Below are 13,652 nucleotides of genomic sequence, written 5' to 3'. Positions count from 1 at the left end.
AGTGGCGGACAGAGGTCAGCACGATCAACAGGCACAGGATGAGATTCGCAAAGAACGAATTCAAATAGTTAACTACAAAAGAAAACTGTAATCAGCCTTGTATGCATGAAATACTTTGTGGCTCAAGTGTCAAGGAAATGCCTTCATTTTCAAACAGGATTGTGCCACGTGTACCACACTTCCAGTCCTGACCATGGTGGAAGAGACACAGGGGAAGAGCAGCAGATGTGGCCACAAGAGGGCCAAGTTTACAAATCTCTAAGCCAGAAAGTTGAAAACTGCCAATACCACAGGCCGCAGCTACCCTTCACACACACACACACCATCTCCCCACCCCCGTGCCCCACCACACCCCTAACCTGGACCCACAATACAAAGGATTCTTTTCCTGATGAGCAGACTCCAGCAGGCAGAAAAATAAGGTTCCCAGAATCAAAGTACTAAGAAAAGAGAGTACACCAGCTACTGTTCCAGAGACATCCCTCTTCCTGAAAAGCAGGGCAGAGTCAGCGATGCACCCTTCCCTACTATGTCACCTCCATGAAGGACAGTGTCCTTGCACTGTCTAGATGGACTACTGATAACTACAGCAATGTCACATCTCTGGACAATAGACTTAAAGCAAAGCTCATTTCGGGGAGTGTATGCAAACTCCCCCTCACCTCCTCAGTTTGTGGGTGAGGCTGGGATGAGCTGCAAGCTAATACGCATGCTCAGAGAAGCCTGGGAAATTCTAAGAGGAGAAATAAAATGATCGGACTTCCGCAATCATTGCTTAGCAAAGCCAAAGTCCAATGTGTCCCCATTAGTAGCTTAGAGGGTAAATGTGAGACTCTGGGAAGAAGCAAGTCACAGACATCACAGTGTGATTAGTTCAGAGTACTCACCCATTCTGGTCACAGGGTACAACTCCCCAAGGATCCAAGCCTCCCCTCGTTAAGGTGCCTGTCTGAACAGAAATAAGCCTTTGGATTACATGGACGATCTGCTCAGGCAGAAGTGAAGGCAAAGGCAAATACAGTATGCTTAAATATGCATCAGAAAGACATCACCAACCTCTTTCCTTTAAGGAGGACCACAATGAAGTGGACATCCAGGTTCTAAGAAAGATACTGCAAGGAATTCAAACATGACAGTCTTGAACTGGTCACAAGCCTCTGTGACCTCTGTGGTAAAAAGAACAGACTATCTCCTGTCACACTAGGGGACTGTGCTGCATATCTGATGACAGATGGAAGAAAGAAAGAGGTCTTGGTAAGAGAGTTAAAATAACAGAATGGGTGGATCCTTATGTTACAATAGAAGCTTTTAAAAAGTCATCAAAACTAAATGATGGAGTTGAAATTTTACCTACAATGCACTGCATAGAAGACTAAAGAAATAGCCTACCATCTGATTTTTTTTCTTTTTCTTTCTTTTTTTGGCTTAAAAAAATACGTGATAACTTTCTCAGTGTAGTATAACAACGAGGAACTCAGGCTAAGTTGAAATACCATCTGTGTGAGTGGAAAAAAAATCACATAATCCCTCCAAAATTGAAACCCTTATCTACAACATGATCATAATCACACGGACCTGTCTTGAATAATAAATAAAATAATAGGAAGAAATTTGTTTAATGTCAAGCCCACAGTAGAGCTAAAAATAACGAGGAAACAGACTCTGGTTACTACTCATTGCTTTGTTCAGGCTTTTGTTACAATTACCTCTTCATTTCCTGGTTCTGTTTTCAAACTCACAATATGACACCATAAGCAAACTGTTCTTCCCTGTGGTGTGGCTCTGGTCATAGTGCACTTCTGACTCTCCACTATTCATAAAATGCAGTTCCCATGCCATCAATGTTCCTTTCCCAGCCTTCCACACACTGTTTAATGGCTACAGATTTTCCACATAGGAAGATGAAGATGTTTCTCAAGATGGATGACAGTGAGGTCACAGAAGAGTGAGCATATCCTTAAGTGTCAGTGCATTAGACACTTCAAATGTTTGACATGGCAAATTTTATCTTATATTTACCTTACCCTTCCCCTAAAAGACCATCAATTAAAAGGACCTGAGGGCAACAGAGGCTCCAATTGCTCCCTGTTGCTTGAAGAAACATAAAAACCTTGAATGTCTATTAGACATTCAAGGTTCACACACACCCTCTTCTAATGTTGGCACCTGCCGTATATTAGAGCCATACTATCCAAACCATAGCATCTTCGCTGTCCTGGGGCCATGGTGGTCCTTTGCTCTCCTTCTTAGGCTGCTGTTTTTTCTCTCCAGTCCTCTAAGAAGACTGTTAATTCACTTCTGTCCCCTACTCAATGTACGTAACATAAACAAACAAGCAGGAAAAAGAACTCAAGTGAGAGGGTGGTTAGCAGCAGTGGCAGACATCTAATAGTTAATCTGAAGCATCCACTGCACCTGAGAACATAGAGTTGAGGGTGTACTCCATGACTGTATTGTCAGCAAGAGTCTTATATTAACACACAGTTTAATAAGCTTTTTAAATTTTCCTAATTCCATAATTCAATTAATACTTACTAAGCATTGACTCAGTTGCCAGGCAATAGTCTAAGTGTTGGGGATACAGCTGAAAACATTATAAATCATTTAGTTGGTATGCATGTGCATACGCATGTATGTATGCATGTGTGTGTGTGTGTTTCTGTGTGAAGATTTTGACTTCATGAGATAGTGTATTTTGACCCATTGCCTTTCATAAACTCTCACAGCTAAAAGAACCTGAAAATTGATTCACTGATTCAATTTCTACTTCCTCTTTTCAAAAGCCCAGGGTCAGAAAATTCATTTCGCAGACCACACACATGCACACACAACCAGAGATAAAATAAGGTCAGATGCTTATAACCTGCTATTACTTCTGCCTCACTAAAGAGAACAGCATCTGTCCATTGCAATGGCAGTAATGACTGGCCTGTGACTGATGATGAAAGACACATACCTTGTCGAAGCAGACAAGGTTTAATTGTCCACAAACATTGATTCTCTGGGGGCTAATGCAGAATATGCCCTTCTTTTTCAGCCTCCTCTGGGCATAGATGATGCCCGTGGTCAGGGCAGCAGGGAGGGCAGGAGGCACTGCAATGGTGACGACATCCAGGGCCTTCCTCACCACCTCCTCAGGAGGTTCCTGGAAAAAAAAGAGTGTTCAGTCATTAGAATTAAATGAGCAATGAATAGCTTCAGGCCTGTGACCTCCCCTTCTCTGTTTTTTCTGAGAAACAGTTTCAACTGAGAGACGACCTCTGCTCTCAATATCTTTTCTCCAAAGTACAAGGAGAACACCTGTAACTGTTCTGCTGTGACCCCTGGTGCACCAGCTCACTGTGACTCTGCCGACGCTGAGAATCCGGTTTCATTTGGAGATCTTCAGCTGTTAGCTACAAAATGCTACTTTTACTAAACATTTTACTTTTCAAACTAAATATGGAAGCAGCGTAAAGCATGGGGATGTGTTCAAGAATAGGATCATGCTGGCATTTCAGTAAAAAAAAAAAAAAAAAAAAAAAACTGTTTCCCCACTATCCCACAAGATCCGATTGCTATCCCAAAACTGAGCAAGCAATTGCTCATATATGGATCTGGGTGCCTGTAAGCAGACTTTGACGTTTTGGCTTGTTTGAAGTTTGTTTGTAAACCACATCCTTGAATAAGGACAACATACAGAAATAAGGAAAACAAACAGCAATAATATATGTAGAGTGAGTGTGTATGCATATGCATGTGCATGTGTGTGTGCATGTGTGTGTGAGTATGTGTATGTGTGCATGTATGTGTGTGCATGCGTGTGTGTGTGTGTGTGTGTGTGTGTGTGTGTGTGTAAAAACACAAAGGTAGCTTACCCCACTGAGCACATAGACACACAGAGTATAGATCATGCCAATGGTGGCTGTCCCTACAAGGCACAGGAGGAACCTGATAGCATCCCTGTAGAGCTTGAAGTTCATGGGCTTGGGGTACAGGATGGATCTCACAAGGTCCCCCTTTGCAGTGTTGAATCCTGAAATGACAGATGTCCCACATTTTCAGGATAACAAACGCTACTGCAGGTAATCTAAACATCCACATTACCTTGGTTTTCTCTAGAGCAATGTTTCTCAATCTGTGGGTCACAATCCTTTTTGGTAAACCTCTATCTCTAGAAGTATTGACATTACAATTCTTAACAGTAGCAAAATTACAGTTATGAAGTAGCAATGAAACAACCTTATGGTTGGGGCGTCACCACAATGCGAGGAACTGTATTAAATAGTCGCAGCAATAGAAAGGTTGAGAACCTCTCCTCTAAAGAATCTAAACCTAAACCTAAATACGGTGCTAGATAACTAGGACAGTACAACAGGCTAGACAGGAATAGCATTGCCTTCCTCAGAGCCTAGTACTCTCCCTGGCCCTCTTCCCCTCAGCTTCCAGCTTCAGTGCATACCCGAGATGGGAGCCGTACCCAGGGCAGAGCACATCTTAGTTTGAAAGATCTCATGAATGTGCTCACACCCACGTACATGGCTCCTTTGCTTGAATTAAAATGAAGTGACCAAGTAAAAACCAATCCACACATTTTTTTCTAATAGCTGTCACTGCTAAATTTTTATTTATGAGGAATGAACTTGGGATTCTGGTTAGAAATGCTGAGTTTCTAGCCCAGCTTTCTCGGGTATTAGCTTATCATTCTTCAACTGTCCACTTGGCTTCTGTAGTTTCAGATTTGTGTGTGTGTGTGTGTGTGTACACAATGGAGGGGCAGGCGATAAATACTTACCTGGCTCAATCTTCAGAAAGAGTTTATAAACTACAAAGCACAGAAACAGTGATTATTGCAATATGTGCCACCATAGTTATAAAGATGCATAGGCCACCCTCAGTCAGCAGGTCAACATTTAAAATGCTCAGACTCACATATATTAGTTGTGCTGTCCAATGGCTGATCCTGACCAATACATTTAAGGTCCTAGACACACGAATTGCAAAGGCATCATTGCAAGCAACCTACACAGAAGATGCTCACCTGTCTGCAGGACCACAGCTCTCACAGTCCCAGAGCCAGATGCCTTGGCCTGGATGACCTCTGTGCCACAAAAGAGAACGTGCCTCCTGGGATCTGCCTCAGATTGCATCTTCCAGGGTGCAGAGCTAGCCGTCTGTAATAGCGGCATCTTAGTGACAGGAATGCTTTCTCCTATATGAAAAAAAAACCTATCTTATTTTGTGACGTAGAATATGTTCCCCGTGTAAATCACTCCTATACTCTCATGTGTCACAGAACTTTATCAGGAGCCTACTATGAATCAAAGCAATCTAGGCATTGGAAATACAAGACAAGCGAAGTTACTGGTTGTCGAGAGTTCTGTATTTTAGAAGAGGAGAACAACACGTAACCAAATATGTAAAATGTCATATTATAAATACTATATTATTTTAGGTTAAACATAGGCATTCAAATGGGTTGGCAAAAGACATTTACGGAAGAGCAAGCTGTGTGGTTGTAGAGTGTGGGATGTAGGGAGAACAAAGCCATAAGGCTTAGACAGATGCTCCATCATAGAGAACCCAAGTGTGACGCAGTTAAGTGTTTAATTTTTTCTGTAGGCCCTGGTGTCAGGTGTCAGGGAGATGGTTATCTGCTTCCATTTCTAGAGTAATATTACAATTACTTGTAAGACAAAATTCTCTTAATTGTCAATTGTCAAAACTGTCTTTGTAAGACAAGAGGATGCAAGGAATGAGTAAAAGTCTCATGAGGGTAGTGGGTGGACTGTTAGCTCGGAAGTGATCACACAAGTCATAGCTGAAGGGGATGGAGCCGGAAAGGCAGCAGATCAAGTGGAAGTAGAGAGGACATTCAAGGAATAGGAAGGTTAAGATGATACAAAAGTTGAAGGAATTTTGTATCAGCAGATCACAGAGTAGAGGAGAGAATCAAAACAGCTTTGCGGTCCCTAGATTGGAGACTGAGCAGAGGACAGGTAACAGTGATGAAAGCAAAGGTTCTGAGAGGACTAGAAATTGCCTTTGGATCACTGTGGACTGGAGCTCGCTGAGGAAGAACCACATTGAAAGGCCTTGTGCACAGTGGATATTTGTACCTGGTGATTGTATGAGGCCTTCACTGAGGATATTTAATCAGAGGTCACCAGTTTGTATGCGGTAATTGAAGCTGAAGAGAAAGGGGGGAGGGGTAGACAAAGATTACTTAAGAATCAAGCAAAGGGTAAAAGGAGCAAAAGAAACGCGCATAGCCCTCAATGGTAGCAGCAGTTAGGGAGTCAGAGGAAGAAGAGAAGGTGAGGAACGAATTCAGTGGGCGTGGTCAGTGCTCGAAGCACCTGGAGAGAGCAGCATGTTAGAAAGTCAAAACAAGGAAAGTTCTGGGGAAAGAGAGTCAAATAGCCAAAAGACAGATGAGTCAGCGATGAAACTCAGTGCACATGCGCTCGTGAGTGTAGCAGTCATGCCAGTGCTGTGGGAGGCACACATTGCAGTGAGGTTAGTACTAACTCAAGGCAAGTCTCAAGCCATGGCAGCAACCAGGGACAGTTCTGAGGAAGACGCCCTCAGAGCCTCCAACTGGCCTTTGTAGGGCAGATAATAAAAAATCAGCATCAGAGCTACAATCATTATGAAAATTGATCTGGGCATTAGCAAATTCCCAGAGTTGATGGGCTTTTACAAAGCTGTGGAGTTTTAAGGAAAAGAAACCTGATCTGCCATGATTGCCACCCACTTTCTCTGTATGCTTATATAGGAGGGAGATGAATATTCTTGTCTCTGTTCATGCTGCTGGGCCTGCTCGGGAGAAATGGGTTTGCTATGGACTTTAATAGAAACACAATACATTGCTGTATTTCTATTGGTCTCAATTTCATCCCTAGAAAAGACATCCTCATCTTACTGAAATCTCATTACTATGCTTCAAAAGCTTGACTGAGTCGCTTCTCCTCTCTGTATCTTAGTCTCAAAAATGGTGATCTAGGATGGCCTCTAAGGTCCACCCCTCAGATCAGTGTGCTAGTTAAAAATAAAATAAAGCCAGTCCAAATCATGCAGTATATATTCTGGAAGGTTGCATCATGGACTTTTTAACATTTGCAGCCTAGGCTATGAGGCTTTGGCCTTGTGAATTGCAGGATGTCGTTGGTTTCCAGACCTTCTATAAGGAGCATTTAATGTAAATATGTTAAGATATAATTTTGAAAGATCTAGTGATCCCCTACAACCTTTTAAATAATTTCAAGTAAAAAATGGGACACATATTCAGTGAGGTTCTGAATGCGCTGACGTGAGTGCATGGGAAACGGCGTTGAATTGTACCCTCAGATTTGAACTCAGCAGGTCTAAGCAAGGCTTGCAGAAGCAGGAAGGTCACACAGCATCCCTGTCTCTTATCTTCAACAAAACTGTCATTTGGGAAGAGGAAGGACCAGCCAGGACCGTGATAACATGGGTCCTGGGCCAGCCATGTGTGTAGAGGCTGCAAGCGTGGCAATCCAGACATACCTGTCAGCATGCCTTCATCTACCACACAGCTGCCATCAATCAGAATGGCATCACATGGCATCTGCACTCTGCTGCCTGTCAGAATTAATAAATCTCCAGGCACCAGGAGGCGGGATTCCAGGTCTTGGGCTCCAGCTGAAAATGTGAGCAGACAGTCAGGTTATGTTCCTACCAAAACTAGTCCTGCTGCTCCGTGTTAGAGATTCCTGGAGAAGCAGATAAAACATGTGGAAAGAGAGTCCAGTCCTAAACAATGGTTCTAACGCTGAAGACAAGAAGGAAGGAAACAAACTGCAGGAAATAAGGTCCTCCTCGGAGTGGCAAAGGTTGTCAAGCCAAGGAAAATAATGATAAAGTCAGAAAGATGTATTTGAGGCTTACGGGCAAAAGACTGGTATTTTTCACATAGAAAGACATCAAGGAAGAGATATGCAGCAACAACTAGATACTAACAGTTCACACACACACACACACACACACACACACACACGCACATACACACACAAGTATCACGTTAAATATTTGAAAAACTGCTTGCTTTTACTCATTTCTTCCTTCCTTCTTTCCTTCCTTCCCTCTTGGTTCCCTGTCTGGATGGCCTAACTTCTTTCTTCCCTTATTCAGTCTCAAAAAGGTCATGGGGTTGAGTATGTAGACAGCTGTGAGGGGTGGGTTTATCAGTTTAACACAAACTGGAATCATCTGAAAAGAAGGTTTCCATAAGGGACTGTCTATGAAGTTAGCCTACGGGAATCTCTGTGAGGGGTAGTCTCAGATGAGTCTGTTGAAGTGAGAAGACCCATTGTGGTGGTTGGAATGAGATAGCCCCCCACCTCATACCCTCAAGGATTTGAATGTGTTGTCCCCACTTTGTGGCCTTGTTTGAGAGGCTTAGGGAGTATGACCTTGTTGGAGGAAGTGTGTCACTGGGAGTGCTTTTTAGACTTTAATAACTTGGAGCCATTTTGAGTTGACTCTCTCTGCTTTCCATTTGCAGTTAAAGACGTGAGTTTTCAGCTGTTCCTGCCACAATGCCCGCCTCTTTGTTGCCACATGTCCCGCCATGATGGTGATAGATTCTTAACCCTTTGGAACTGTAAACCCAAATAAGCCCTTCTTCCTTCTATGTTGCTTCAGTCATGGTATTGTATGACATCAATACAAAAGTTACTAAGACACCCACCTTGAATGTGGGTGGCAGCATTTCATGGGCGGAAGCCTGGGCCGGAGGAGGGATGAGGAGGGGAGCTGAGCATTCGCATCAATTCACTGCTCTCGCTCGGCCCTTGTAATGAATCAAGCTGCTTCGTGTTGCTGCCAGCTTGACGTCACCCCAGTGAGGACTGTGTATTAAGTCACCCTCCCCTTGCTGTCATAAAATGCCATGACCAAGGCAACTTAAGGAAGGAAGAGTTTGTTTTGTGCTTGTAGTTCCAGGGGAAGAAGAGAGTCCATCACTCTCAAGGCAGAGGAGCACGGCAGCAAGCAGGCATGGGCACTGAACCAGCAAGCTGTAAACTTGCTCCTGTCTACAACCATAAGCAAAAAACAGAGAGAGGGGGAAAGCACCCTGAAAATGGCAAAAGGCTTTGAAACTGCAAAGACACCCCCAATGCTACACTTCCTCCAAGAAGATCACACCTCCTAATCCTCCCAAAACAGTTCCACCAACAGAGGATCAAGAATTCAAACATTGAAGGATATGGGGGGGGGAGCCCCCGCGGTCCGAGGTCGCCAGCCACCATCTTGCGCAGGCAGCTCAACCGGGTACACAGAAGGCACAAGAGTGAAGGATTGCCCAGGACACAGCCTGCCTGGGTACCTTCCACACCAGGGAGCCGGGCAGCTCTACAGCTGCTGGGTACGCATCCTACAGGGAGCATCTGACCTGCAGGAAGTCCTGTGGTTAGACAGAGCCCCACAGTCCTAGGTTGCCACCCACTATCCTGGCTCCAGCAGCTCAGCCAGGGAAGTGCCTGACCTACAGGGAGTCCCGCGCTTAGGTGGAGCCCCATGGTCCAAGGTATCCACCATCTTGGCGCTGGCAGCTCAGCCAGCTCAGTCAGGGGAATGCCTGAACTGCAGGGAGTCCCAAGGTTAAACGGAGCCCTGTGGTCTGAGGTCGCCACCATCTTGGCTCCTGTGACCAAGCAGCCAACTCAGCCAGAGACCTGTGCCACATCTGACACAGGGAAGATCCCACTACCTAATACTCTCTAGAGAACTGGCAGGAGCAGGTTAATCACCACTGCCCCATTCTATCGGATGTGGTAGACCTGTGTGTGACACATCTGACACGGGGAAGATCCTACTTCCTGAAACTCACTCAAGAACAGACAGGAGCAGGTTATTTGGTAGAAGCAGTATATTCAAGAACCAGCATCAGCAGAGCATTTGAAACCCAGCAACAATCCCTATCCTGGGCTGTTGGCCCTACAGAGTGATCAGCTCTTGGAGGGGGTCCACATAGCATCCACCATCTTTACTACCAGGTAGACCCGACAGGCAACACCAGGTACACAGAGACAACCCGAGTATAGCATTGCTTGGGGCAGGACACACTAGGGCTTCAACGACACCAAAGAGTAGGGCAGCACATCAGCAATCTGTGCCAGGGGAAACCCAGTCATCCATCAGTGCAGAAATAGCCTTACAGGCCCACAGGAGGTTCAAGCACCAGCCAGTGACTGCTGTCACTAACCAACTAACATCAGAGATAACCAGATGGCAAAAGGCAAACGCAGGATTGTTACTAACAGAAATCAAGGCAATATGGCAGCATCTGAACCCAATATCCCAACAACAGCAAGTCCTGGATACCCCAACACTCCAGAAAAAAACAAGATTTGGATTTAAAATCACTGGTCATGATGCTGTTAGAGGAACACAAAAAGTACATAAATAAAGCTCTTAAAGAAATACAGGGAAACATGAATAAGTTTCCAATGGATGTCTATGGGGGACATTCTTATTTAAACCACCACAGACTGTACCATGGAATTTGGGTCAAATAACTCCTTTCTTCTATGAGCTGCTTTTGTAAGAGTATTTTATCACAGCAACAGGAAACAATCTATACAAGTGGCTGGGAAGATGGGTTGCAGGCTACTGGTGGTGTTGGAAACTAAGTGGGATGAATTCATGTATGTGGCCTTGCCTCTTACAGAGTCCAGGTAAACACTGTACAGACACAGTGCTAGTGGCCTGCTGTGGAATGTTGGGGTCTGGGTTGTAACACAGGTGTTCCCCAGAGGTGACACTGGGCATAGTGGATGCATCAGCAGTAACAGAGCATTGGTCACACCCAGGCTGAACTGATATTGTAAGTGGATCTACTACAGTCAATGGAAGCAGAATTTCTCATCAAAAGAAAAATAATAACAATAAAGTTCAAGTACAGAAGAAGATAAACCTTGAAAGGACCTTTGACTTGGAACTGGAGATATCATGAAGTGATAAATAATACAAACATACATGTATGTAGGAATTCCTACATATTACTATGATGCTGGTCTATTGTTAATACATACTCTCTAACACTTTCTTCTGAGAAAACCTAAATGCAGTGATGTCCTAATGGGGACAAACACACCATACACCCAAGTATTGGATTTTCAATTTCAGCCACACTCCCGCACGCCCAGTCATGAAAACTTACAGAAAAAAAACTGATTACAATCTGTCAAAGAACTGTATAATATAAGCTGGAAACCCACTTTGCCATTAAATAGGAAAAGGTTCAAAGAACAATGGAAACAACAAAAAGATATCAAAGTCACATAAGGGGCCTGGCTGACTAAATTTGTAAAGATTTTAACAAAGTAAAGAATAATAAACATCTATAACCATTGAGTAAATGGAGTTTCATAAATCCATAATGGCATAGGTTAGCAGATAAATAAGTAGGAAGGAAAAATAGATTTCTTTCCTTGAAGCAAAATGGCAATTAAATAATTAAGAAGTTCAAATGAGAAAATCCCTATTTATCAAGTAAAAGTAATAATTAAATCAAGAAACATCAGCAGAAAATAAAACTAGTGGGTGAAAATTTCATGAAGATAGTCTATTTATGTAGTCTCAAGATATTCCTCAACAAAGTAACTATTAATTACCAAAAGAAAAATAGCAAACTTAGAAAAGATAAGAACTTGCAGACATCCTATAATTAAGTAACCCACATTGATATTACTAGAAATAGAACAAATTTAAATCACATACATCCTGATACAAAGAAGCAAACACACACATGTGCACGCATACACACACACATATGTACATACATGTACATGTACACATACACACATGTACATGCATGCCTGTGATTTGCCAAAGTCAAGCATAAGGGATCATTTTACAAAATAACCAGAATGGGACCATATAAGTCATGGAAGGAACAACTGGAAAACACTGATAAATGGAAAATAACTCCACTGTGTGGTTCTGCATCCTTTTCCTACAAAGAACATTACTGAGAAAATATGGCAAAAAGCAGGTCATGCATTGTTAGCATGTGTTAGTTAGCTTCCTGATGACACTGCAGTATCTTTAAGAGAATATCTTGGTCTCTAAAAAATTGCACAGTGAACTATGATGGAGCCACAACTTATTCTCTTTTTTCTTTTGTGTGTACATATGAAATACATATGCATATGCATGGCTGCATGTGGGCAGATAGATACATGTGCAAATGCATGACTGTACATGTGCAAGCTCCAATCTGACATCATGTGCCATTCTCCACCACTTTTTACCTAGTTTTTTGAGGCAGGGTTTCTTGTTGAGCCATTCTGACCTTGCTAGCTAGTTTGGTCCAGAGAGCTCCTGTCTCCACTTCCTGAGTGCCAGAATTTCAGGTGCCTTCCACCTGTGCCCAACTTCTACATGGATTCTGGAAACCAGGACTCTAGTCTTCATACTGGCTTAGCAATTCCTATATTAACTGAGCCATGTGAACAATCCCAGAAACTTATTTTTTAAGTTCTGGAAAACAGAGTGATCCTATTTTTTTTTTTTTACAATTTCTCTGTACAAAAAAAAGAGGGGGTAGTAAATATACATGAGGTACCATTGCTTACCTCTCTGATTAGAAAAATCAAGTATTCTGCCAGCATATTCTGTTGGAAAGGCCGTGAGGAAACAGGCACTCGCACGTTGCTAATCTAAATGCGAACTGGCACAGTTGCTACTGAATGAAAGCTGGCAATATCTATCTAGCAAAACTGTGTATGCATTTATTCTCTAATCTAAAAAATTTTGCTTCTGAACATCCATATTGAAGATATTCTGATGAAAAGATGAAAGGGCATATGTAGAAGCCTTTTATTGCAGCATTATTTATGGTGGGAAAAGACTTAGAAAATATTCAATAGAGGACTGACTGAATTAATAATGCTTCCTCCATATGAGAGGGCTACACATTCATAAATAATTTGGAATGTGCATATACCCTGTCATAAAAGGTCCATGGAAACATCAGTATGTAAATAATAGTCAAATTTGGTATGCTTCTATTCCTAAAAAAAAATGGCACTGTAATTATTTAATCTATTTTGCATGCACAATATAAGCTAGTACCTTATTTCTTATATTTCTAAATTTAAGAATAAATTAAAAACTAACAAAAGCAATTATGATGAAAAAACAAGGCAAAAGAGAAAGGGAAGGAGTCAAAAATCTCCTGAATATCTTTTATCTTATGAATTTAAATTTTAAAACATAGAGATATTTTTAGGCTATCTGTGTAAAATAAAAATAAATTTGAAAAGCTGACACTAAAAGTCTAAAACAAATGAGGGAAATGAATCTATTACATTGCTGGCAGCACCATGCAGAAAACTATTTTGAATGACACTGAAGCATAATTTATTAAATCAAATTGGATATGTGGCTCTGTTTCTAATGGGATATCACAATTTGGGGTGGAAATCTCTTCAAGACATCGTAAATTGATTTTTTTTTAATTGCTTCATTGCTAAGGATGTTGGTTTGTTGTTTTGAGATTATTGTATTAGGAAGATTAAACAAATGAGCCATTTTTGTCTGACTCTGAGAACTGGAATTTTCAGGATAAATGAGAAACACAAGTACAATCATCAAAGTAAAATAAAACATTTATATCTAAACTCAAATTGTAACTGTTGTCA

General features: G+C 42.1%; 1 protein-coding gene across 3 annotated transcripts in view; it reads right to left on the bottom strand.

Moving 5' to 3' along the window:
• Atp13a4 (ATPase 13A4) overlaps positions 1-13,652 on the bottom strand; it is a 132,204-nt gene that overhangs the window by 33,966 nt on the left and 84,586 nt on the right. For 2 of the 3 annotated variants that reach the window (XM_052158491.1, XM_052158494.1), the window contains exons 9-13: positions 7,510-7,644; positions 5,021-5,191; positions 3,858-4,015; positions 2,957-3,145; positions 888-949 (exon numbers count right to left, since the gene is read on the bottom strand). In XM_052158491.1, coding sequence (XP_052014451.1) covers positions 888-949; positions 2,957-3,145; positions 3,858-4,015; positions 5,021-5,191; positions 7,510-7,644 — 715 coding nt within the window. The remainder of the gene's footprint in view (positions 1-887; positions 950-2,956; positions 3,146-3,857; positions 4,016-5,020; positions 5,192-7,509; positions 7,645-13,652) is intronic. The other variant, XM_052158493.1, reaches the window with a different exon arrangement.

Source organism: Apodemus sylvaticus, chromosome 15, assembly GCF_947179515.1.
Source record: "Apodemus sylvaticus chromosome 15, mApoSyl1.1, whole genome shotgun sequence".
Lineage (NCBI taxonomy): Eukaryota > Metazoa > Chordata > Mammalia > Rodentia > Muridae > Apodemus > Apodemus sylvaticus.
Note: the sequence above shows the minus strand (reverse complement) of the source record. Positions and strands in the feature narration are given on the sequence as shown.